Raw genomic sequence first — 25939 nt, 5'->3', positions numbered from 1 at the left:
TCTGCATGGCTTCCTCCTGCCCTGCCCTCCTTTAACTTTTGGCTGATGCCAAACTGTGCTTTCGCCTCTGACGCCAGCTGTGACATGGCATGTCTGGAGAAAGGCTCCAAACACAGCGCGGTCCCGTCTACACCACCAGAGGCATCTCGATGCCCCCTGAGCCTGAGGAGGGCCCCAAGGCTTCTGCCTTGTCTGCACCAGCTGCCATCGCAGCCTGGCCGCTGAGCACGTTGCGGTTGGTTTCACCTTCGTTTTACCGGTGTCGGGACCAGGCGTATTAGACTGCGTCCCCGTTACGGTGAAACAGCAGAGCAGCGTATAGATGTCTGCTGTCCTGCCGGTCCCTCCCCCTACCCCTTCTCCCACAAGCTGTGTAACCCCAAATAGCTGCTGCTTGGTTGAAGTACGGGCTTTCTAGAAGTAGAGGTGAGGTGCTGGGGGTGTGTATATATAACATGGAGCTCGGGACGCCTCCGGTACGCCCTCGGTGCGAAGCTGGGGGGCCGTGCGGCCGAGACACCCGTTTCATTTGCCTTCCCCCAACGGAAGCTCACCCCTTCCCTGCCGCTGAACGACGTTAAAGGGAGCGGGCTGCGTTCGCTTGGCAGTGCTGCCGGCGTTCAGCCCATGTCCCGTTAGCCACCTCCTTACTCTGTTAGGCGCTAATAGGGTTATCGTGCCAATGCACTTCAATTTACAGGACAGCCGCTGACAGCCTCAGACGGGAACCCAGGCTGCAGCTGCCGTGATCGCCAGCTGTGCCGTCAGCCCCACGGTGACCTGCTGGGGAGGTGTTCGTCCCCCTCTTTCCATTTGTACTTTTTATTACTCCATGGTGAGGGACAGATTGGGTGTTGCAGGAGATAATTAATATGGGCATTGCATGGTGATTTTCTTTGGCTGTACCAGCCGCTGATCGTCACCACGTCATGTGCCACCCCGGAACGCGGCAGCTGTGACGAGGGGAGACCGCCGGCCCTCTGGGTGGAAGGAGGAGGCATGCAGCGTTCCGGCAGGCAGGGCTGGTGGCATGGCTGTGGGAAGAGAGCTAGTCTCGATCTGAAGCTTTGCAGGGAGAACAGGAAGATTTTGGACATCAAAAAGAGTTGTGCAAGTCTTCTGCATGTTCAGTCTCTTGTAGGCCCCAGGTGACATCTCCTGGTGGAAGAGGTGACTTTCACAGCCCTGGACTTGGGAGACTTTGAGAGAGCTGTAAAATCTGGGCACACCATCCTGTGCCTTGGCTTTCGGCTGGCTCTGCTCAGATAAGCGACTCGCGTGTGACAGGCTGCTCTGAACACGGACCTGCCTCGAAAAGCCTCCTCCCGCTGAGAGGGGTCTGGCGAGCACTGCGGAGGAGCCAGGCTCCCGTCCCTGTTTCTGTCCCCCGCTGCCATTTGACACACTTCGGCCTGGGAACACCGGAGCGTTTGGCTGTGGGCACGCGGTGCTGGTCAGAAGGGGCTGGAGGGGACGGAGCAGGGGCGTTTGGCTCCCTGAGCAGCCGGTTGTGGATGCACAACCTCCTGCGTGCAGGTCCGTCTCTGTCCTTTTTCAGGACAAACTCTGATACATTTTTCGTCTCAGCTGAAGGCCTATGTGAGGACGTCAGCTCTTTTTCTCAGCAACAAGGAAGGGCAGCAACAGGGGCAGCAGGGATTTTTTGGCACTTTGCATAGCATAATTTTGCTGAACTGCTCTTAGGGCCAAAGGGCAGGTTCTCATGAAGCCTCATGCATGTAAGGAAAGGAGGGTGAAGAGGCAGGTCCCAGCTTTTTGCCCTCTCCAGAATGTCAGATCAAGAGATCATCTTCCACGCTGGCCTCTCTGAGGATGCTGCTTTCCTCTGGGCAGTCCGTCAGCCCTCCACGTGTGCAGATGGTGAGGGGGGATTTGGACGAAGAACTTGGCTTCTCCCGAGCCTTTCCAGCTGATTCAAGAGTGACGCTGCCCAGGAGTAAAATCACTCCCACTGCCTTTTAATCCAAGTGCTGGCACAATTCAGGAATGGCACTGTTGTCTCAGATTGCTTTGGGCGTTGAGGGACCGAGACGTTCAAAGCATATGGGGCTGGCTCAAAAAATTGCCTAAAGTGCCGGTGTCAGGAGTGGGCCAGTGGCAAAGCCGTAAATTGGCTGGATTTCTTAGTTCGGGGATGACGGCGTTATCACAGCGATGTGGCTGGCCGACTCGGCTGTGCTGACTCCCTGTCCCCCCCAGCCTCGCTATCTCTTGGAGGTCTCCTCAGACCTAGGATTTTCTAATAAATCGCTTATCTATGTCTCTTGTTCATCAACACAAAGGTCCACAATGAGTTCAACAGTATTAGCTTGAATTGCAGTGGATGGGAAAGACCCTGTGAATAAAATTAACCTTTTTGCCTTCTGGAGTAAGACTTTTTAACCTTGATTCAGGTCGGGGGTCTGGTCGGGGGTCTGGTTAGAGCGTGACCAGAGGAAAGGCTTTCTCTGCAGGCCCTTTAAACGGTGTGTGTGTGCACAAGAGACCTGTGGCTAAGATCGGGGGGGTTTCTGTAGGAGAGACTTTGTTAAAAGATGCACTAGCTGGTGCATGCTCAAGGAGCCACCTAGAAGTTTGTACTCACTGAGCAAATCGGAGGTGAGAAATTAGCCATGCGACCAGTTTTGCAATTGCAAAAGCATTTTCCTTCAGCACATTCATCTTTTGTGATTTAAAATAGCAACTGAAGGCCCTCTCCGTTCTCCAGCTACCCCGGAGCCGCTCTGGTTGCCATGGCAATAGACCCCAGTTCAGCTCTTGGCCATAAACCCGATTTGCGTGCGTGGAGCTTTGATGGCACAAACGGGGTGAAGGTGCGTTCAGCTGCATCCTCAGAAGTGGCACCTCGGGGCCACCGCTGTCGACGTCCCGGCTCCGGCCAGCCGTGGCCGCGCTCTGCGGCTCGGAGGGGAGGGCTTGCTCCAAAGCCTCCCCAGAGCAACCGTGGCATCGAGGAGGAGAAAGCCCCTACCCGGGCTCCGGCGATGCAGGGTGACACCGGGGCTGGGCATTCGGCAGCGTGCGGTAAACGCCATCAGCGATCCTACCGATCCGCCGCAGCATTGCCTCCACTGGGCTCCCGCTTTGGCCCGGCTTTGTCCTTCCTAAAGCTGCCGCTCGGAGCTGGAGCTAAGCGGAGTCCCCAGTGAGTGCAACGGCTTTTATCAAGGCAGGTGGGGAGCCTGCGGTTTGGGAAGGGATTTGTCCTGCCCTCCGGGCACTGCCTGTGTAAGCTCTCCTCATCAGCGAAGCTTGTCGGCGTTTGTCCAGGTGTCACGGCACCAAGAACTGGTGAGTCACGCAGGAGTGTCCTGTCAAGAGCTGCGGCACGCAGGCATGTGTCCGTGCTGGCCGGAGGGACGCGGGAACGGGCTGCGTGGCCTGGGGTTTGCCTGTGCAGGCGGCCGGAGTGAGTGCTGGTGTGTCAGGGTGGGTCCGTGGCGTTTTACCAGGAGAAGAAAAAGTGATGGTGGGGAGTTTGGGTTTAGACGAGCCTTTCTTTCATTGAAAAAATGTGTAGCTCTGACCTTAAATAGACGCCTTCAATGACAAACTTCAGACAAATGCAGTCTGGTGAATGGCCTGCTTGGCCTGATGTCAGTCTGGTTGGGCTGGTGTTGGTCCAGTTGGCCTGATGTCAGCCTGGATGTTGTTCTGGTTGGGCCAGTGTCGGTCCGGTTGGGCTGGTGTCAGACTGGTTGGTCTGGCGTCAGTCCGGTTGGGCTGGTGTCCTGCCTCTGCTGGTGGCTCACAGGAGGAGGGAAGGGCCAGGATACTACTGGGTGCTGTTGGCCGGAGAACGGGAAGGCTGTGCTGGGGCAACAAGGGCCCTGGGCACACTAGGTGGACCGGTTGTACGGGCAAAACATTCTTTTAAGTAAGTGTCTACTGTCGTGGGAGGGGTTGGATTTCTTTGTGAGCTTCTGTTGTGCAGAAATATGGGGATGTGACTTGCCCGCTGAGGGTGGGCTCCTGCAGCCATTCAGTGCGGTGGGGACAAACCTCTCTGAAAACTTCTTGCGACATGAGCAAGGCAGGGCCGAACTCTCTTTGGAGCATGAGCAGCTCATCTTTCTTCACAAAAGCTCTGTGCTTCTCCGGAGCTGAAAGCAGTGTTGAAGGCATTTCTGCTTTGTAGTCAGTCTCTGTCCTATCTTATGTCCCAAACTATTCAGAGCTTTCTTCTTCTCTCTCTTCAGGAAAAAAATCCTAAAGCTGAAATATTATTTTCTTGTTTGGACCTGCAGGGAGCAATTTCTCCTGAAAGCTGTTTGCCCTTGCTAAGGACTATAATCCGTTCAGTTGAGCAGCTCTGGTCTCAGAGCACCTCGCCGGAGGAGCGTCGGTCGGCGTGGTTCGCCGCGGGTTGTGCTCAGACACAGGGCAGTCTTACATGACTGGTTTTTAAAGGATGCAGCAGATCTGATGCCTCCTTAGGACATAGCCGACTGCAGGACGCTGCTGTGGGCACCGAGAGCTGCTGTGATGGATGCTGCCGGTTCCTTGTTTCTGCCTGGCCGTGGGCTCTGCTTCTTCCCAGGACCTGGCCCCAGAGCCCGCTGTGACGGCTGGGTGCCCCCTGAGCCGGTGCGTGTGGGATGCTGAGCTGCGGCTGTGCAAACCTTGCGTGGTTAAAGGCCTGTGACACGTTGCAGGGTGTTTAGGGCAACTTGAAGTTTCCTCTCGACTGCTCTCCCGAGTGCAAACGAGCAGCTCGCATGGGAGAGGGGCTTTTTGCAACCTCTTCTGGGACTGTGGTACTGTCCCAAGCAGCTTGTGTTGGACCCTGGGGTGAGACAGGTCCCTGTCACTCCTTGCTGTGTGTCTGTGTGGTAGTAAGTCATGTCTTCTGCTCAGGTTACAGGCACTGCCTCTGTCCTTGTTTGTTTTTGTCGGCTTTCTAGCCTTGCCTTTGTAAAGTCAAATATGTGCCTGGGGAAATAGCTTGCAGCACCAACACATTCAATTATGTGAACGAGCTCCTTCAAACCGGTTGCAGACCGGTGACGACTGAAGAGCCCTGCATGCTATAGCAAAGCCTATGATTGCTGCAAACCCTCAGACCCTTGAAAAAGCCCATTTCATGCGTCAGCCATTGTAAGTGCAAGATATACCAGTGATCTCCAAAGTAAGATATGCCAGTGATCTCCCATGTGCACCAGGTGGTGGTTGCCGTAGCCTTCTGCACTTGGGTTAAAGGTGCCTTTGGCTTGGTGAGAGCCGTGTTAATTGTACAAAATCCTTTTTACTTTAATATTGAGTTGACCACGCTGGTTTTCCACATCACAGTAATACGGGAAGGAGGAAAATTGATTTATGCACAGCGTGTTCTAATTAATAAGTGCCAGTAGGTGAAGGAAAGATGCCGTGTCTGAACTGTCTTTCCACGTGAGTGCAGAGATAAAGTGGTAGCTTGACATTTAAGAGCATTGAGGCAACGATGGCCAAGGGCTTCTTAGGTGGGTAGTTCGTGCTGTCATGCACTAAGACACTAAATAACTTTCTGAAGCTTTTTAAGCTTAATTTAAGGTCATGCTAAAGATAGCAAACATTAGGTAATTGCCTCCCTACATTGTTTTATTTATGGCTGGTAAAGAGGTGCTCACATGCCTTGCTCCCCGCAACCCCTTTCACCAAGCAAGGCCAGACAGCACAGTCCAAGGTGCCGTACTGAGACTCAGGAAGGCGCAGGCTTAGTCTTGGTCTTTGGTAGCCTCCGTGGAGAAGCAGCTCTGCCTTGCGCAGGTGTGCTCGGCTCGTCGGGTGCGTGGTGGGTCTCCTCGCTCCCATGCCAAGCTCCCATGCCTCTGCACACCGCTGACGTGCAGCTAACCAGGGAACGTGTGGGGAGCTGTGCGGCTGCTGGGAAATGCTTGGGACGGCAGCAGGAGACCACTTAGAGATGTCCTGTTCCCATCACGTACCTTGAAAGTCTGTCCCACAGATGATGCCAAAGATACTGATAGTAGAGTATCTGTGTGCTTCACAGAGAGAGACCCATGTCTCTGGCACACATCTCATTTGTGCCTTGGCAAACTGTGCTGGTGACCTTTTTGAATAGTACAGCTAATAGCATGCTGGAGAGATATTCAAGAGTATTAAGCAGGACTGGAAGGGTTGAGGGTGGCTTCTTCATGGAAAGTGAGTCAAAACTGGGGAACAGATGTCTGCTGCAACATGCCTCAATTAGAAAATGTTGCTGCTAAACAAAAGTGCCTTGGAAGCTAGTCAAGAGCAAACAGCCCTGCCATTCGGCCATCTCGGCTTCCAGGACATCTGCCAGGGCCTGGCTGGGCAGCAGATTAAAGCGAGAGCAGCTTAAAATAAATGGCAAAGCAAGCAGAGATGAAAGAGGGGATCCCAAAAGGCAGGAGCGCTGCTCTGCCAGCAGCAGCCTGAGGAGGAGAAGTGAAAAATGTGGCTGCCCTTGAGCATCTGCTGGCACTTCTGGGCTGTTGGGAGCCGGTGGCTTGGGAAGCAGAGGCATGCCTAGCTCCTCGTTGGGGGCTGAATATGCTCCCTGCAGTGCCATGTGTAATAACCTTCGGCCAGTTGGTGTGTTTTGGGCATCTTGAGTGGTCCCCTGCTGCTTTGTGCTTTCAGATAAACCATCTGCCTGTGGCCACGGACGCTTATTTTAGTCCACAGTTCTTCACAAGTACTATAGCTCTGGGTCTCGGTTCTGAGGCATGTGTCCCCACAAGAGCAGGACGGCTGGGTGGTTATGGACCCAGCCCACGGGGCTTTCACGAGGCTCTTCCGGGCCCCGGTGCTGACGGACACTGTGGGACCATGTGCTGTCCATGCGAGTGGTGGAAAGCCACCCGGGGCAGCCCTCTGCTCTGGAGCTGCTGTGAATGGAGTGGTTGCACTCAAAGCTTTTTCAGGCGGTCTCCAAAAAAGCAACCTGTATTATTGCATGTGCAGGAGAAGAAGAGCTCGTAATGCAGCCCGGGACGTTAGAGGGAAGGAGAAGGGTATCCAGATAGACCTGTGCAACTGCACAAGGCCAGCTTTGGGGTTCCCGAGGAAACCAGGGCAGGCTAAAGCTGGCCAGGTCCCGAGGAGAGCTACCGGTGCCCTTTAGCAATGTTTGCCTTTCTCCGCCTGTGTCGGCAGCCCTTGGGGAAGGAGGTTACGACATTTATTGCCTGGTGTCCTTTAAAGCTTTGCTGTCAGCCATCAGCTCTTCTCTGGAGGCCGGCTGGTGGGAGCACTGCTCGGCTTGGGGCTGGCAGGTTTGTAAAGTTTGAGGACCAAAGAAACCGTAATGTTGGAGTCCTTCCCGTGAGATGCTCTGCAGTCCCAGAGGGTTTCCCGTCTAACATGCACATCAAAAAGGGAAATGCAAGAGAAGGGAGGAGGAGGAGGAGGTTGGTTAAAAAAAAACCCCTGCGCTGACGCCTGCCCGCGCAGTGCCGACCCTCTGCTGGGGACAGCTGGGCCATCCCCGGGTCGCAAACCCCGCGTGAGCGGGCAGGGAGGGGGAGAGGAGGGGACGGGGGGCTCGCGGGGAGGGGAGGCTCCGCGGCCGCTCCGAGGTGGCCCTTTGGGGCGGCGGGGACGAAGCACGTGGCTGTGCCCTCGGCGGCGCGGGGGCTCACGGGGCCCGCCGTCTCCGTTCGCAGGTGTACGAAAGCGGCAGCAACGTGGACCAGTTCGTGACCCGCTTCCTGCTGAAGGAGACGGCCAACCAGACCCAGTCGCTGCTGAGCTCCGTGGAGAGCGCCGTCGACGCCATCGACGAGCAAACCAACCCCGCCAGGTCGGTGGTGCCTGCTCTCCCCCGGCCGGCAGACGAACCCGCTTGCTTTTTAGCTGGCCTTTTCGCTGAGTATTTTATTTTATTGTGGGGGAAAGGAGAAGGAGGTGAATGCCTCTTTGCTCCTTTGCCTGCTCGGCTCTTCTGCGGTCATCTTTCGTAGGACAACTTTTTGTCAAAGTTGATCAAAGAAGCTCCGTGGGAAGCTCGGATAAATTGGTGGGTTGTGCAGGAAAAGGCCAGAAAGATAGGAGATGCCAAAAACTGAGACGGTTTGGTCCAAATAGCCACTGCCAGAGCTGTGCTTGGCGTGTGCTCCCAGGCCAATGCTGGCTGAGGCCGGCGGGCTCCATCGGGGCACGTCCCCGCTCTGGCACACATCAGCGTGGCTCGTGCGACGGGAGGGAAATTGCGTGTGATGAGTGTCCATATGGGAGCGAAGGGGGAGCCCGGGGCTCGCTCCCGGCAGTGGTGGCCGGAGGGTGGGACAGCCCGAGGACGCTGGGCTGCCCAGCGCTGTCTGCTGGCTTTACTGGCGCAGGAGTGGGATAGTCCCAGTCATCTCTTGGGAGGAAAAGAAATAACGTTGCAGCAAATGCGAGCAGCCAAGGTGAAGTGCTCACAGAGAAGCGTAATATTGGCCATTACGCCGGCCAATACTGCTGGGACAGTATTTCTCTCGGTGTGTTTTATTAACAAATAATGATTTGAAAGAAGGTCAGAGGAGCCTGAGACTACATCTCATCCTGCCTTTCTCTCTCCTTCCTCTCTGCGTTGCAAGCGTTGAACCTTGGGACGCTTTTATTGCACGCTTTAACTGGCAAAGGCGATAAAACGCAGTGACCTGTGTTTTCCCAGCGTGCCTCTGAGCTCGGCGTTTTGGGCCATTCAATCGCTCGTCTAGGTGCTCCTCCCCGCACCCCTTCCCTCCTCCCACGTCCTCAGCACCTACGGCGAGATTTTTGGTGGCACCAGCAAACCATCCTCCTCCTCTCTGCCTCTCTGCCGGCCTCCTCGCGCGCCCTCAGGGCTCCCCTCCGCTGCCGCGCCCTGGCCTCCCCCCGCCGAGGCGCAGCCCCGGGCGCCTCTCCTCCGGTGAGCCGTGCCGGCGAGATGCTCCGGCGGGTGTCCGACCCGGGCGGCGGCGCCGGGCGTTTCCCCCACCTCCGCCCCCGAGGCTCCCGCTGAGCCCAGCGCAGGTCGTGCGCACGCAGGGCTCCTTGGCTGCGACCGAGGCTGGCGGCCAGCCCACCCGCGGCACTGCCGAGGCGGCCTCGCGGCCGGCGGCCCGCTTTGGGGGGTTTCCCGGCTCCTCCTCGCCGCTGTTCGTGTGCCGCTGCCGTAACCCCTGCTCTGATGAGATGCCAATAGCAGGATCCAGCTGGGAGACGGTCCCAGGGAAGAGGTGGCAAAAAGGAGGCTGAGAGCGCTGCCCCTCTGCCCGCACAGTGGCAACACCGATCGGTACCGGCATCCCGTGCTCCATCTCGGCACAGCCAGGGCTCCCAGCGGAGGCTCTCACCGTGCCCGGGACATGCGCCGAGCCTGGAAAAGGCAGAGGAGACGAGGTCCGGGATTGCTCTTCTCGGATGCAGTCAGAGCTAAAACGCGCGGGACACCCAGAACCGGAGCGCAAGCCTCAGCCCAGCCTTCCCGCGTGTTCAAGTGTCACTCGGCTCCCTGGAGCACCGAGATCCCCGGCGGTAACCAGGACACGTTGCCATAGAAACTGCTTGGGGACTCTCAGCTGCTCATGAAGAGAATCTGTTTCCTGCCATATCTGAAAATCAGCAGGTCGCAAGGGTGCTTGTAGAGTGTATTATTTTCAGCACGTTGCAGATCAGCAGATGGGAGCGGGGCACCGTCTCCTGTGTTTTAAATAGGGCAGCGCTCAGCTGGAGCTGGAGAACCGCAGAAACCGTGGTTTGACAAAAGCAGGGCGAGGAGGGTGAGGTGAACTTTTTCTTTTGCTTTTCCCATCTCTTTTTGACCAGTTTTAATGCTGATGTAGATCTGTCCGTAGTCAGGCTCCTCTGAGCTCCTTGGACAGTCTCTACTGACCCCAGAAATAAATGGGTATGGTCCCCTAGCTGCAAGGGGATGGTGGGCCGAGCTCGCCCCGGACAGGCCTACCTCTCCGGGTAGCTATTTGCCCTTGAAAAACCTTGAAATGCCCCCTGTCTGCTTTGCATCTCTGGGTCCTTTGGCCATTTAGTGCAGATGGGTACCTGTTGCCTGGGATTTGGGGGCATCCTGGGTTTCCAGCATGCCTCACGCCCCTGCAGCCTAGCTGAGAGCTGGGCCAGCTAAATCCCACTTCCCTCGGTTTCTCCCAGGAGAAGCAGACCTGGCTGTGCCCGAATGTTTCATTACAGGCAGATCTTGGTACTTGATGAGAGCAGCCCCTTCCTGACGGGTGGCTGGAGACCGTAGCTAGTGCTGGGCATGGTGCAAGCGGAGGGGAGAAACAGCAGCTGGCCGGGCTGCCGACCTTTCGTTTCGTAGGAGGAGCAATGCATCCATCGTGTTTTGGGTTTTAACCTCAGTAGATGCACCCAGGCTGCCAGAGCAGCAATCTGGTCTTGCGGGAGCCATTGGCATTTGGGACGCAGTGCCGGCAGCGCAGCGGCGTCTGAAAGGGAAGCGAGAGGATGCGCCGAGCGCCCTGGGACTCCGGAGAGCCGAGCGGCGCCTGGGGACAGTCGTCCGGCAGCACGCTCGCTTCCCCGGTGCCAGGAACTGGTCACAGTGAAACGACCTGGCCTGTGCCTTCGACACCTAAAGGGGCTTGGGCAGCTCGGACAACATCTCAGGAGCTTCCCTAGGTGCAGGGCTGGTGCCTTCGTCGACCCTCACTGGTTCCTCTCCTCGTTTTGGCCTGCCCCAAACCCTCATGTAAGGCGCAATGCAAAACACGTGCAAAAAGTGAGAGCTGGGTGGAAACAACGGGGAGGAACCGAGTCCAACTGCGGATGGAGCAATTAGAGCTCCCAAAAGACTCTGCTTGCTTTTGTTTGCCGACGAGTGGACGCTGCACACGATGAAGCGTATCGTGGTAGTTTTCTCACGGAGATGATGGCTCCCCCCCACGCCCCAAAACTATCTCATCGTCAGCACGGAGACAGCCCAAAAGCACAGAGGTAGAGCTTGCAAAACGCAGCATGGCAGCAAGGGGCACAAGCCCGCGCCGCCTTGCTAAGCTGTGATTAAGAAGTGATCGCCATGCGGTCTTGCATGAGTTCCTGCCTCTTGGCGGGGGCTTTCCTCCCGCGGGGCGCAGGCTGCAACGCGCAGGGCTCGTGGTCGGGCGCCGGCTCGCGACGCCCCGGGGAGAGCGGCGCCGCTTTCGGAGCGGGCTGGGTCCGTGGCGGTGCCGGGAAGGGGCAATGGATTAAAAGTTCACCGTGGCGCAGGAGGGCAAGCGTCGAGCCGCGGGGTTCCCAAAGCAGGCAGGTTTCAGTCGCCGCATGCCGCATTTGAGCACAGGACTGGGGTCCCTCCGGGTTGCATGGCACTGTCAGGCCGCCCCTGCTCCCTTCCCCTGGGGGAAGAAATTCCCAGAGGAGCAGGAGGAACAAGGAACAGAGACGGTGAGAAGTTCTGCAGCGTTTTACAAGCAGGGAAGTGACAACGGACGGGAACCGACTATCGATTTCATTCTAATTTTGACCCACTTTTAACACCAGGCGATGCTGAAGAATCGCGGGTGGCTGAAGCAAGCGATGCGCTGCCTGCGGCTCGGCGCAGAAATCGCTCCTCTCCGCTGCTTTGGCGTTCAGCGGCAGAGCCGTCAACATGAGTGTGCAAAGGCAGCCGAGGGCCCGAGCGCTGGGACGAGCAGGCGGAGCCGGGGGCCTTGTGCTTCCGGCACGGTCCAGGACTATTTCAGCACCTCCCCAGTCAGAGCGGGTGAACGTGGAGCCCCTCGGGGGCCCCCCGACCCGTTAGCTGGCTGTTTCGTGTCTTTTTAAAAAGCCCCATCCTTGGTCTGGCAGCAGAAAGGGGTCGTTTTCCCGGCGACCAGCCCCTCCTCGCCACTGCCCAGTGCTGTGTGCGGCCGGTGGGGCGAGGATGGACGGGTGCCGCGGGAAGAAGGCGCCGGTCCTGCCCTCTCTAAGCACCTGCTCCTCCGCTGCAGGCACCACCATGGCAAAGCTGGGCCCGTGGACGCCTGGTACGACAGCCCCGTGCCGAACTACCCCCCGAACAGCAGGCTGGTGCCCAAGGAGCACCGGAGAAGCCCCCAGACGGGTGAGTGGCTCCCGCGCGCTGCGGTGGGCAAGGAAGCGCCGCGACGGCGGCCGGGGCGAGCCCGGGTGTCCGCAGGGGCGGGCGCCAGGCAGTCGCACCCGTGCCCGAACCTCGCGGACCCCGCGGCGCCCATCGGCCTTCCCGGCCCGTCCCGGCAGCGCCCACCTCCTCCCGAAGCGCGGCGGGAGCGGGGCAGGTGCCGTGGCCGGGAAAACCCGCCGGGCGCTGCTTCCCCGCGCCGCCCTGCTGCTGCTCTGCTCGCTGCAGGTTCTCCCGACGCCCGGGAGGAAGGGCTGGAGGTGCAGATCAACAGGCTCGCCGAGCTCATCGGCAGGCTGGAGGACAAGGTAAAGGAGCGGCGTTTGGCGCTTTCGGCTTGGGGGCCCTCACACCTTGCTGCGCAAAGGCTCCAGCACCATGCACGGCCCTGCCTAGTGGCAGGGCAGACCCCCCAGGCCAGGCCCCCGCTCCTGCCACCCTCAAGCATCACCACGTAGCCGCATTTTGCTGTTTGGGCTCATGAATCGTGCGTGCAGGAGTGGCCGGGACCAGGCAGCTCCCTGCCACGGTGCCCTGCAGCCCTGGGTCCGGCTCTGGGTGCTCGCGCCCCTGGCCCCACCACTAGCGTGGAAATCCCTGGCGATCCTGCGCACGGCCCCCATCGACGGGCGGAGAGGGCCAGGACGGGGCAGCACCAGGCCCGGGGGCTTTTGCAGCTTTGGCCCATCCATGCACTGGCTGCACCCGAGCGCACACGTGTCCGTGGCTGCTTCACAGCGCGGGGGACAGCCATCCCCAGCTCCGTGCTGATAGCTCGTGTTGGTGCTCCCAGCAGCTATTGAATGCTGGGACGGTTAACTGCGACTTGTATTTAAACAAGGGGAAAAAAAAAACCCACAAGAAAGAAGGTGAAGTCTCTGGGCAAGGCTGTCTTACTCCATCTAGGGACCGAAGGTGAAATGGTTTCCCAAATCCTCGGTTGCGGCAGTGCTCTCAGGGCGGGATGCCGCCTGGGGCAGGGAGATGGGCTGGGATTTATCCCCTTTGCGAGGACTTTCCTCCCGGAGGAGCCGCTGGGCTCCCTCGCATCACTGCCCCGGCCCCGCTCCAGGCCCGGCGCCCCGAGTGGGACGTCTCGGAGCTGAGTTTTCCGCTGGCAGCTCGCCGGGAAGTCACTTACTGCTGTGCAGCGAGCGCACGCTCCTGCCCAGCGATGACACGGCTCGGCAGCCGGGCTGGGCACGAAGGGACCGACCTGCGGGTGCCCGGAGCAATGAGGTACGAGCTCAGCCCACATCGCTCACCGTTAATTTTTTTCTTTCTTCCCTGCCCTTTTCCAGACGCTCTGGTTCGACTTGCACCAGCGGCTGTCGGACAGCGAAAGCACCGCTTGCACGGTGAGTGCAGCCCAAGCGCCGGGCTCGCGGTGAGCGTGGCCCAAGCGCCGGGCTCGGCCCCCTTCCCGCACGGCCGCTCGCAGGCTGGGGCCGCCTCGGCTCGGCGGGGAGCGGGACGCGGCGGCTGGGGAGGGGGCGGCCGCGCAGCGGGGCTCGCTGACGTGCGCCTGGCGCGGGGCGGCAGTACCTCCTCCTGGTGCGGGACGAGATGACGGTGGCACACAAGCACCTGGGCGAGTTCTGCAGCTCCCTGAAGCAGTACCTGAAGAGCGTGGCCGGCGAGCGGGACTGCTTCCAGTGAGTACCCAGGGCTCCGGCAGCGCCGGGCCCCGCGGGGCACGGGAAGGGGTTGAGGGGGGTATTCAGTGAGGAGCTGGGGGGATGCTCGGCCACCAAAAGCCTCTCCCCCGTGCCCTGCTGGGGCTGTGCTTTGCACGGGAGCACCCCGGCGGACGGACGCCGCTGGAGGTGGCAGAGGCGGCCCTGGGCTCGGCCAGCACCACTCGCAGCGGCTCCTGGGCCAGCCGAGCCGGGCAGCGCCGCGGCACCTAGCCCCTTGCCCTGGCCCGGCGCTCAGCCCCTTCCCGTCTCCTCAGCGTAACTGCGGTGAAGCTGCCGGACGGCGTCACCTTCATCGTCTACGAGTTCTGGGAGACTGAAGAGGACTGGAAGAGGTAGGAGAGGCGCCCGCAAGCCCTTGCAGCGCGCTCTGTCGAGGTGGGACCGGGGCCGAGACGGCGGCGGCGAAGCCCCCAGACCTCAGCTGAAGGCTGCAGGGTGCCGGCTGCGGGGCAGGGAGCTGCTGCTCAGGGCTGCAGGTCCCCGGCAGCAGCGGGAGCCCCCGGCACGGCGCTTTGGGGCCGGGAGGCGCGAGGGGGTGGCAGGGGGGTTGTGACCGCCTCCCCCCTCGGCCGCAGGCACCTGCAGAGTGCCACCTGCAAGGGCTTCCAGCACGTGAAGGTGGACACGCTGAGCCAGCCCGAGGCCGTGTCCAGCGTCGCCGTGCCAGGTGGGAGCCGGGCGCCGCGCAGCCGGGGAGGGGGAGAAGGGGCTGAAGCCCCAGAAACATTTCTGTGTGCCAGCGCGTGGGGTCCCTGCGGGGAGGGCTGTACCCGCACCAGAGGACGTGGCTGGGTCCCTGCTGCCCTGCCTCGCCGTGGGCCGAGGCTCGTGGGAGGGACGCGCGGCACGCTGGGGAGGCGCAGCGGTGTCATGCTTTGGCACAGGGGCTTGAGGGGGCCCATAGAGCCCTGTGGGCACAACGGGTGTCCCCGGGGGCCGGCGGTGGCGCGAATGACCGGTCTCTGCTCCCCCCGCAGCCGCCTGGTGCACTCTGAGCAGAGACTGACCTCGTTGCCGGAGAGGACGCGGCGGCCATGCGAACGCTGGCGCTTCAGGGCCCTGGGTCCTTCCTGCCTGCTGTCCCGTCCCCGGGGACGAATCGCCTGTCGTTTCTGATGACTGTGTTATGAGTGTGACGCTGGGAGCACCCCCTGCGCAGCTGTGCGGGCCGGAGGTGCGAGCGGTGGCTGGCTGGCATGAAGGAAACCCCGTCCTGCCCCCGGCCCCCGCGGCACCCCCAGCGGGGTGGCACCTGCGAAGCGGCCCTGCCACTCGGTCCCTGCCTGCCGGTGCCGCGTCGCGGGGAGCTGCGGGGCCGGGGGGCCGTGCGCCGGGGCCACGTGTGCCCGTCGGGGCCCGCTGCGCGCGTGGGGTGCTGTGTGCGTATGTGGGTGAAGCGCTAGCTGTCTCGTGTGCACCGTCGCTGTCTCGCTGTGGCTCTCGCTCCCAGTCTCTCCCGCCCAGACCCGGCCGCGCGCTGGGGGCTGTATTCTCCGAGATGAGTCTATCCAGAGGCTTTCTTAATATCATCATGTTCAGTATTTATTAGCAGCTGTACAGTAGAGCAATGGAGATGCTGAATAAAGATGTGATGGGATGCACCGTGTCGCAGCCCGTCCGGGGAAACGGGGCTGGGGGCGGTCGGGAGCGGAGGAGGACGGAGGCGACGCTGCTTGCGGGAAGCTCCTGGGCCCGGGCACCCCTCCGGACCGCGGCGGTGGCGGTGGGACGGGAGAGGGGCGAGCGGCCGGGGTGGCCTACGCGCGGCGCAGCAGCTCCATGGCGGCGCCGGCCGTGCTCTGCCCGCAGACGAAGGCGCCGCACAGCACCGAGAGGACGCCCCAGGCGACGAGCGCGGCCCTGGGGGGAGAGCGACCCACTGCCCTGATCTGATCCGGGTGGCCCTGCTCCCTCCCCCAAGGGGGGCAGTAAGGCCCGCGGGGGTGCACAGGACCATTAAGGGGCCAACAGGGCAGCTGTGGCCAGGGCAGTGATGGCACGCCACGCTGCCCGGTCCCCCCTGCCCAGCCCTTGGTGGCCATCGGTGCCGGCTGTGGCCCACTGGAGATACGGCACAGCTGCACTGGCAGTGCTGAGCACCCAGGCGCACACGTCCCCGTGCAAGGACACCCTCAATGTGCACCCGCATCCTCAGGCCCAGCTCCTCACTGCGGGCACCGCGGGCCCGGCCCGCCACCGGTGAGGGGCCACCCCATGGCACTCGGTCCAGTTCCTCCGCAACACCTCAGCACTGCCCAGAGCCTGTGCCGCTCACTTCAGTGGGGCCACCTCGAGGCACCCCCTTACCAGCTGTGCCCTGCCAGCCGGCCTTGTGGCAACTCACCCCATGATGTGGTTGGCCCTGCTCGCCTCGGCCCCAGCACGCTCGCCTCTCCCCTCCTCGCCTCTGCCAAAGTCCCGTGGACAAGACAAACCAGGGCACATCCTCCACCGACGGCGCCAAGGGCTCCTTTAGCCCCCCTCCAGAGCAGGGCCTGGCCGCTGGCCCGGGCGTGCTTGCCGGGTGCTGCTGGCCACCCCTTCCCGCGGTGCCCGCTCTCCGGGGCGTTCGCCCTGCCTCCCGGGCGACCGCGCTGGGCTGCTGCCCTTGCCCCGTTAGTCACCTCTGCTGCGGGGACATTTGACACAGCCGTTCCTAGAGCTCGCTCCCCGAGGGATGCCGCTTGCGACAGGCTGCCGACGCTCCTGACCGTCTGCCCCTGCGGCCCTGTCCGTATCGCCCGCCACAACCGCGCAGGAGAGCTGTTTCACAACCTTGCAGCAATCGACAAGACACATTGCTTCCGCTCATCCCTCACCCGCACCCCCGGGTCGCCTTGGTGCTCCTACCTCCGCGAGCTACCTTCCAGCTGGCCGGGTGCCCCGCCGTCCCCTCCTTCTGCTGGGGGTTGCTATGTGCTGCTCCCCCCTTGCCAGGGCCACACTTCCCCGGTCACCGTCTCTCTCGGCATCCTTGGCCCTGCCAGACCTCTTCCAGCAAGATCTCCACTACTACCACAGTCTGGAACGAGCCTACGGACCCTCTCCCAAAGTCACCTCTCGCCGCTCCCTTCCCTTGCACCGAGGCCTTCAGCGTGGACGCTGCCCGGCGCTGCTGCCCGGCCCGCTGCAGCCCTGTCCCTCGCTGCTCCGGCCTTCGTCGGTGGCGGTGCCTCGGCACGGGGCCTCTCCCCCACAGCTCGCGGGCTGCAACCAAACACCAGCAGAGTCAGCGCCGCGCTGCCCTTACTACACGCAGCAGAGCACACAACCCCCCGCGAAACTGCCCACTGTGGTCGGGACTCCTCCAACCGGGGTCAGAGGGAGACTGTCCCCCTCCACAGAGGCCCCTGCCACGGCATGTCCCTCACCGGCCTCCTGCCCCGACCTCAGCACTCCCCGTGGGCCCACTGCCCTCCTCGGATGGCTCACCACCCCCCTGCTGCCCTTCCACGTGGCGGGGGAAGCCCATCCCTGTCCCATGCTTGGGGGACAGGTGACTCGTAAGCAGCTTGTCCCCAGTCAACCCTTGTCCCTCTGCCCAGACATCACAAACGAGGCCACCCCGAGCCCCCGGGACGTAGCACTCACCCTCGACCCGCGGTGCTCCTCCACTGAAGGCGTTATCGGCATCCACGGGGATGAGTCGCAGAGAGTGGCAGTCCAAGAGGCGGCTGAGCCTTCGCAAACTCTCCCAAAGCCCCGGGGCTTGGCAGGGCTGAGCGAGGAAGCTCCCAAGCTGCTTGGTGACCCATTGCCTCCACCAGAAATGCCTCCATTCCTCGGCCAGCAGCCCTGCATCTCTTGGCTGACCATGTCTCTGCTGGTGCCAAGGGAGCTGCCATCTCCTCGCCACAAGTGACATGGTTTCCTTATTGATGGTCCCTGTCTTCCCTGGCCCCGGCAGGGCCTCCAGTCATCTCCGCTCCTGCGCCACATGGGGCTTGGGCTCTCTCCCAACAGGGGCAGTTTCAGGGCTTCACCAGGCCTCTCCGGTCCCTTGCCTGGGGACGGGAACAGGGTGCCCCACATGGGCCCTGGGGGGCCGCCAATGCCTGCTCCCTCTGCCGGCTCACTCCGCGGTCGGAGGGGCCCTGACGGCTCATGACATCCCCGCGTGCTGCCTGGTTCCCGGGACCTATGGCTCGCCTCGCCGTGCCGACGGCGTGAGGCTCCAGCAGAGCTGCCCTGCACCGAGCCCACAGGCACAAACAGCCAAAGAAACACCAAAACATGTCATCCCCAAAACACGCCGACCCCGCGGTGAGCCTGTGCCAGACCACGGCAACTCCACAAAGGGACGCCCGCTGTCCCCTGCCTCTCTGCCCTCCGCTGTCCCAGGAACGGCGTTGCGGACACAGCACCCTGGGCATGACAGACGCCAGACGGGGCCCTCCTTTGGCCCTGTGCCGAGTCTCCTCCGACCCCTGCCTCGGCTCCTTCTGGGGCACCACGGCCCCCCACCATCTCCAAACCGCACGGCCGTTCCCCTGCACGCGCAGGGCTCTCGGCGTTCCCTTGCAGCCTCCTGTGCTCACCGTGGCCCTGGTGCTCGGGCGCATCCCTCCGCACTCGCCCTTGAGGCCACAGCCGCTGCGGTCCCCGTGTCTCCCAACGGGCACGAGTGCCCCAAAGCCACCACCTCGCAGGGCTCCTGCTGCCCTCGCGTGACAAGGGGACCTGCGGGGACCTGCTGGGGTACGTTGCGCCCTGCCCCTGCCCACCACCACGCCTGTACGCAGACACTTACCGCTTCCTTGGCCCGACGGCTTCGGTTCCCATCATGCACACCAAGCACAGCCCTGCCACCAACGCAAAGACACGCAGGTGATCTGCCACAGCCACCGCTTACCCGGACGCTCGCTCTGTATCCCCCGCCAAGCACGCGTGTGCACCCCAAACACGCGGCCAAAAATGGGTGCGTGCAATGGCCCTGCAGTGCTCCCACGCCCTTGCCTTGGTGCTGCCTTGCTGAGCCCGAGGTGCATCCCCTCGTCCCCGTATCGGCTCGCCGGAGCACCAGAGTCCGTGCGGCTGCTGGGGAGGGATAGCATCAGCTGCGGGAATGGGCCCTGCCGCCCCCAGGCCCCGCTCTTGAGGCTGCCTGAGGAAAGCCCCACGGTAGCGACCGTCAGGCACGTGCACGGGGCACCCAAATAGGCTGATCCGCACACTGTCCCCAAAGCATCGCGACTGCAGGACCCCCACCCTGCAAAGCCAAGGCACTTGGCCTGGTCCCCGGGCTGCCCTGTGCCCTGAGAAGACCTGTGGACATCACACGGATTTGGGATCACTCCCTCCGTGCGGAGACGGGCACACTGGGTCCCGATCATGGCCGGTGCAGGGGGACCACCTGGCCACACGCGCAGTCCCTCTGACACGGCCAGGCCACTCTCGCCAGCCCGCTGCCTCTCCCAGCCCTTACGGACACGGCTCTCCTCCCGCACTCACCTCATGGTCACCCCAGTGCCAACACCCCAAACCTGCTCAGGCAGGCTGAGAGCCCTCTGCCTTGTCCTGGCCTGCACAGAGCGGCACGCTGCCTTCGATGTCTGTCCTTGGGTGCAAGCTGCATGGGTCCAGCTCTCAAGGATGGCAGTGGGGCATGGACAAGGGGCCGGAGGATTGTGTGAGGTCGCCTGGGACCTTCGCCCCCACCCCCATCTTTGGGCACAGTCTGCTGTGCAGGGCCCTGCCAGGCACGCCCGACCCTGCACCACGCACCACGTGTGCATGTCCGGCCGCATTCCCACCTGAAACCCTGCTCTGCAGGGCTGGAGAGCAGCCTCGGGCCATGCTGAGACCCGGTGCTGGCCCTCTCCCCCGCAACATGCTTCCCTCGCCATTCCTACTCGCCTGGGAAAATGAAGATGAAGAACGCGCTGATGCCCCCGATGAGCCCGATGACCTTGCCAATATCCGGGACGAACAAAGCGATGGCAAGCGTTGCCGCGATCCACGAGACGGTCAGCGCCACCCGGGTCCGCCGCTCGTGCACCTCAGCCACCGGCACGGCCCCGCGCTTGGGGTTCACCCACACGTCCCGGACAACGGACCTAGGGAGGGCAGGCAGGGCCGGCTCGCAACCGCCTGCTCGACCGCGGGGCTCTGGCTCCGCACCGGTGGCTGCGGGCTCCTGGCATAGACTTACGCTTGGCAGGGAGCCACCGGGCTTGCCCGCCCGTGCCCGCCGCCGTGCCGTCTCACCTGCCCAGCAGCACGACGATGGGGTAAATGGTCACGATGGAGATGCCGAAGAGCAGGCGGGCGACGATGACAACTGCGTCATTCCCTGGGTAGGACATGAGGATGTCAGCCGCCACGTCCTCGCCAAAGGTCAGGTAACCATACAGCCCTGTAAACGGGAAGGTGAGGGATCAGGATGCGCCCTGGCCACCTTCCAGCCGGTGGCACTGAGGAAGGGGTGACTGTGAGCGGGACCACAGCCAGCAAGGAGATCCTGGGGGCATCCTACAGAGGCCTTGCGTTTTGCCACCGCTTAGGACAAACGCCTCCTCTCGAGTAGCCTCATCCTTGAGAAGCTTTTGCACTTCAGAAAAAACCCTTACCCTGAAAAGGAGGGAAAAACCCCCCTGCTAACCCTGCCAACATGCACAGAAACTCTATGCTCTGTCCACAGTCACCTTTGCAGTGGGCAGCATCGAGCGTTTCCCCAAGAGCAGGTCACTCTGCCTTTTCTCATCCCAAAGAAAACTCCTCCTCAAGGCCACCTTTGAGGCACCCACGATCACAGCTCCGGCTACGTCTCACCCCCTCTCGCAGGCCATGCTGGCGCCTGTGATGACAGCATGGAGCCTACACCCCACTCCCCGTGGTGCTGGTGGGAGCTGAAACCCACAGGATTAGGGACAGCGACAGGGATGGAGGAGTCCCAAAGATAAGGGATGAAGAGGGAAAGCGAAGGAGTCAAGGGCTTTATCAGCCACAAAGGAATAAAACACGCCGTGGTTACCTGTGAGGGAGTAAATGAGCAGGCAGATGAGCATGGAGAGCACGGAGACGGCGACCCAGTGGGAGAAGTTCTGGTTGCGCATGCTGCTGTAGATGGCCACACAAGCTTCGTGGCACTGAAAAGCACAGGGGACGGCCGTCCTGCGGAGCGCCAGGAGGACAGAGGGGCCTCACCTCACCTCCTGTCCCTGCCTCCCGCTCCCCAGGTGCCATCGTGGCCAGAGGCCTGTGGCTGTGCACCCTACGCTGCCTGCTGAAACCCCCCTAAGCCAGGTTCCATCGTCCTCATGGGGGTCAGGGGCTTGCAGTGGGGTGGGGTGGAGAAGATCATGCTCTGAGACAGTGTTCACTGCCTCCATCCCCCCAAAATCCAGAGGAAAAGGCTGCTTCCCCAGACCTCTGACCCTGCTCTGCCTTCACCCACTTCAACCAGACCTAGCCCACAAGTCTGCAAGTTTGCCACCATCTCCCAGCAGGAGCATCGTTTCCCCTGCCAGGAGCCCTGGTGTCCCTCCAGCCCCTCGGGCCCCAAAGGTACCTCCCTTGGGCCCCGGCAGCTCCCACTGCCTGCCCTGCAGCCCAGGACAGTCACTGCGCAGGCAACAGTACCTGAAAACCGAAGCAGATGGTTGGGATGACGCTGAACATGGAGGCCCAGGAGGAAGCCCTGTGACAGAGGAAGGAAGAGCAGGGGAGGACAGAAGGTCCCTTGAAGCAAAGGGGACTTTGCAGGGATCCAGTGTGAAACCTGGCGCTGGAGTGGGAACCTTTCAGGGGAAGGCAGGATCACTGGGGCAAAAGCCCCTGAGAGGCTCGGCTGGGGGCTGCTGGCCGCTCGCTCCCTTCTGTGGAGCCAGTGGCCAACGTGCCACGAGGGCCCTCCTCGTCTCATCCCCGCCACTTCAGACTGCCCTCACCTACCGCCGCGATGCCTCCATCCCTGCCCCAGCCACCAGTGCACCCTGTGACAGTCGCTTACGCCGTGGCAGGGGTTCAAGCACTGAATCACCATGCTTCAGAAAGGACGGCCCCACTCCTGGCCAGCCCTGCTGTGCCAGGCCCCCACGTGCGGTTCGTGGCCATGGATGCCATGAGGATGCTCTCCATCCTCGTGCGACCTCGCGGGAGGGAGCCCTCCTCGGGCCCAGGCAACCGAGCCAGATCTGCAAGCTGGAGATGTGCTTTTGGTTGGGCACGTTCCCTCTCTCTTTCTGGGGCACAGGGAAGCGGCAGGGTGGTGGAGCACCCCAAGGCCCGTCTGCACCCCAGTGAGCCCAAAGGTGCCCCGACCACCTCTGCCCAGTACAACATGCAACTGATTCCCACGAGGGGACGACACGGAAGGGACATTGGCTGCCCTGTGGTCACGTTGACCCTTACCTGGAGGGATGGGGGGGCTCACGCAAGCTGAGACTCTCCGCTTGCAGATGGTACTTTATGACGATGACCAGGGTGAGGTAGCAGGCGGCTAACGTGCCCAGGATGCTACGAGGAAGAGGAGACCACACGCATGATGCCCTGCTCTGCAGGCGGTGCATATGCACCCCCAGCATCTTGCAGAGCATTTGTGGCCCTGAGGGGGGAACAGGCTCCCCCAGCCCTGGCAGGGACACCGGCACCCAGCACGAGACGGGCTGCGCTGGCTGCCCACAGCCGTGGGCTCCTATTCAGGCGGCAGAGAGAAACCTTCCCTCTCTTGTCGAGGCTTGGGCTATATTGCCTCTCTCATTTACTTCTCTCTGCCACCTTCTGCAAAACTGTACCCCTCACACTGCATATCTGGATAGAGTACACTATACCGACAGCGCCTGTCACATGCTCCGGAGGGGCCACAGATACAACACTACAGCAAGAAGAGATGCAGAGAAAAAGGATAGAAAAAGATATCATCTGTGCAGCAATTGAGCTGCCCCATCACTGGGATGCTGGAGGCTGATGCTTGCCAGAAAACAGGCCCCGCCAACCGTGGCAACAACGCGTGCACAGGATCTCCCGCACCATACGCGCACCCGGCTTCCCTCCCGCTTTGGCAGAGTGCAGAGGACACGCGCCCAGCTGCTGGGTGGCTCTGCCAGCGGGACTTCACCCTGCTCTCTGCAGGGCTTCCCCCGGCCCTTTTCCGGGTGCTGCACTGATTCCCTGTGCACCTGGCTCTGCCAGCAGCCTGGAGCGGGGCTGGCTGCACTTCGGCCCCTGGCTGCCGTGGCCAGGTGCTGCTCCCCCTGCCCGGGTACCTGGAGTACTTCTGGAAGCCGATCTCCTTGGGGACGGAGAGAGGGAAGATCACCAGGACGCAGAGCGCCGAGAGGGTGAAGCGCTGGTCCGCGTACCAGTGCTGCGGCGACGGTCCCTCCCCGCTCAGCGTGCCGTTGGGGTAGAAGGAGTCGCACACTGCCCGGAGGAAGGAGAGAGGAGTCAAAGGCAGGAAGCCCCCGGGGCAGCGATGGCAGACCCCACGCTGTCGTGTCCTGGCTACGTGGCACAGGGATGGAGTGAGGAGCCTCAGCCCGCTGGTGATGGCCTGGGTGGGGAGTCCCACGTGCAGTGCCATGTCCCTACGGCCACCACACTTCTCCATGCTCCCCGGCTGCGGCAGTGTCCCCCGGGGACCCACGGACACTCTCCCACTATGGCCGGAGCATGGTTTTGATGGGACACACGCACAGCAAAAGAAAAGTCCTTCTCAAAGCATGACCATCATGTCTTTGCCCTTGGGCGAGCCTGGGCTAGAGCAGGATGCCACAGCGCCGTGGGACAGACTCACGCCAGCGGCTATCCTCGGCCACCCCAGCCAAAACGGGCTTCCTGAGTTTTCAGGCCAGGGAGACAAAATTCAGCCAGAAGGGGCTCTTCATCACATTGCAACCTCTCAGCTACAGAAAAACCCAGGGCCTCCCCCTTGCCAGCCCTGTGCAGCCGCGGGGAACAACCTTCCACATTAGAAAGGAGGGTGTCAAAGCTGCCGCTTCCCCCCACCTTGCCCCCGGGAGCCACCGTCCCCTTGGCTCATTTCCAACAACACCCAACACATCCCTGGGCATCAGCCTGCCAGAGGGGTCAGGAGTGCCAGTGGGTCACCGGCAGGGCTGTGGGGACTCACATTTCTCCAGCTGGTCACCCACGACCCTTAGGAAGGCCACGGAGATCATGAAGAGGTTGAGGATGAAGCAAACCTCACAGAGCTTCCCCACGGCCGTGCCACAAACCTCCCGGATGACGCCCTGGTACGTGGACTGCGTGCTGAGGGATGAAGCGTAGCCCAGCACCGCCAGCCCGCTGACAAGGAAGACTAATGAGCCCTGCAGAGAAAGGACGGGAAAAGAAGCATCAAACAGTGATGACCCAAAGCACCCATGCTGCCAAAAACGCCAGCACGTCTTGCTTTGAGAGACTGAGTCCTGCAGGTGCCATCAGCAAGACGGGCTTCACAGCGCCTTAGGATATTGCACCTCCTGCCCATCCCGAGCAGAGACATGGGAAAAGGTAAGGTGCCTTCACGTACCGACCCTCCTCTGCCTCCATCATGCCTGGGCACAAACCTAACGGCTGTAGCACCAGTGCTCTACTGTGCTTCTGTGTCTCCAAGTGGCCGTACATCTACCAGGCTATCCCAGGTAGGAAAAGGAGGAAAAAACCAGCTTGTCCTATCTGATAATTTGGGCACGAGCTTGAGGGTTTTGGCACATAGGAGACCAGCAACCAAAAATGCTGTCAGGTTGGGCCAAAATGCCAGCCAGAACCATGGCTTCAGACACAGAAAGCACTGCTTGGGTGGCAGCGGTATTTATAACCCTTATCCTGACTCTTTTCCCGTTCAGCTCCTGGCAGGACAGCAGCTGCAACTGCCAGCTTGCAAAGCAAGGGTCCCTGTCAACAGGCGACGGAGAAAACATCCTGGTGCCCCTCTCCCAAACATCGCCTGAGGCAAGGGACAGATTACAAGCCCTCCCTCTTCTTCCTCCTCTTTTTTTTCCTTCCAGCCCACCTGCCACATTCAGCCTGAGGCTGTGAAATCCCTCAGCTCCCTTTGGGGAGAATTCGCTCATCACTGTGAGCAAAGTAACCATGGAGCTGGGGGCTGCACGAGGCTCGCTCCCCCCTGCCCACTGCTGCAAAACGCCTCCCGCCTCCCTGAGCACTGGGCACGAGCCCCACCTCCCATCGGCCGGCTCCTCTCCTTTCCTCGGCGGCACATCCTGCACCGCACCGCAGCCAACCCCCATCCTCATCCCCGCAGCGGAGGCAAGCCGCACACTGCCGCTCTCGCTGCAACACGACAGCCCCCGGGATTTTTTCCCTTGGGAAGCGGAAACACAGAGCCAGGTCTGCGGGCCGGCTCCCTCCCTCTGCCGGCAGCGCCCGGGGGACGCACACCCTCCTCTCCCCGTCCCTTACCAGCTCCACGAGAACGGCCGGCGCGATCCCGCCAGCTTTGTTGAATGCCCAGGGGAAATTCAGCAGCCCTGCTCCAAGGGCTGATTTCAGCATGATGAAGACAGCTCCGGCAGAGGAGAGGTTGGGGCTGCCCGCCGCCGGCTTGTCTAACAAGCGCACGCTCTCCCCTGCCACCTTCTCCATCTCTGACCGCAAGGCGGGGGGGTCCTCAGTGGGGTGCGTGCCCCTCGCCCACTGCCCCGCGCCGCGCACCCGGCACCCCTGCCCTCCGCAGCCCCGCAGGACAAGGAGTGCAGCAGAGGGGACTCGCACTGCTCAGCTGCCCCCTCTCCAGGACCTCCCCGGGGATGGGATGGGATGGGGAGGGGAGCGCACTCCTCTCCGCCCATCCTCGCTCAGGAGGACGGGAGCCCGGGTATGCTGCTTTCCCAGACACAGCTCTGCGAACTCGTGCCCAGCATTTACCAGCCGCCACAGTTAAAGCAAGGTGTGACACAAGGGCCAGAGATGCACCAGGTTTTGGGGCAGAGCAAGAGAGCAGGCACTGGGCATGGGGAAGCCCCACTGCCCTGGTCACGCGCTCTGTCCTGAGTTGTGGCACGCTCCGAGCTCGCCGATGCACGGCGCATGCAGCAGAGGAAAGCCTCCATCGCAAATCCCCTGTCAGCACAATTTGGACCTCAGCCGGACTTGGATGCACAGGGCAACAGGGATCCCTGCAATGCTGACGATCCCGCAGCAGCCCCAGGTCTCTAGGGACAGCACAGAGGGGGTGCAGCCATGTACCTCATTCAAGCGT

The 25939-nt window shown here is 61.7% G+C and overlaps 2 protein-coding genes across 7 annotated transcripts in view; one reads left to right on the top strand and one right to left on the bottom strand.

Moving 5' to 3' along the window:
- The window catches only part of NECAB2 (N-terminal EF-hand calcium binding protein 2), a 119371-nt gene extending 104001 nt beyond the window's left edge, over window positions 1-15370 (top strand). For 5 of the 6 annotated variants that reach the window (XM_064519479.1, XM_026102109.2, XM_064519480.1 and 2 more), the window contains 7 exons: window positions 7650-7786; window positions 11922-12381; window positions 13375-13431; window positions 13616-13728; window positions 14028-14105; window positions 14349-14440; window positions 14751-15370. In XM_064519479.1, coding sequence (XP_064375549.1) covers window positions 7650-7786; window positions 11922-12381; window positions 13375-13431; window positions 13616-13728; window positions 14028-14105; window positions 14349-14440; window positions 14751-14779 — 966 coding nt within the window. In that variant the 3' untranslated portion in view covers window positions 14780-15370. The remainder of the gene's footprint in view (window positions 1-7649; window positions 7787-11921; window positions 12382-13374; window positions 13432-13615; window positions 13729-14027; window positions 14106-14348; window positions 14441-14750) is intronic. The other variant, XM_026102110.2, reaches the window with a different exon arrangement.
- On the bottom strand, window positions 15290-25449 carry SLC38A8 (solute carrier family 38 member 8). Its single transcript, XM_026102111.2, has 10 exons — window positions 25141-25449; window positions 23846-24044; window positions 22980-23136; window positions 22126-22230; window positions 21355-21412; window positions 20747-20861; window positions 19981-20128; window positions 19630-19829; window positions 18524-18575; window positions 15290-15633 (listed from the first exon to the last, which is right to left on the bottom strand). The coding sequence occupies exons 1-10, from the start codon at window positions 25321-25323 to the stop codon at window positions 15531-15533; spliced, it is 1320 nt and encodes a 439-aa protein (XP_025957896.2). The 5' UTR covers window positions 25324-25449; the 3' UTR covers window positions 15290-15530.
- Window positions 25450-25939: the final 490 nt, after the last annotated feature.

Source organism: Dromaius novaehollandiae, chromosome 13 (assembly GCF_036370855.1).
Source record: "Dromaius novaehollandiae isolate bDroNov1 chromosome 13, bDroNov1.hap1, whole genome shotgun sequence".
NCBI lineage: Eukaryota > Metazoa > Chordata > Aves > Casuariiformes > Dromaiidae > Dromaius > Dromaius novaehollandiae.
This window is presented reverse-complemented; position numbering and strand designations above follow the sequence as displayed.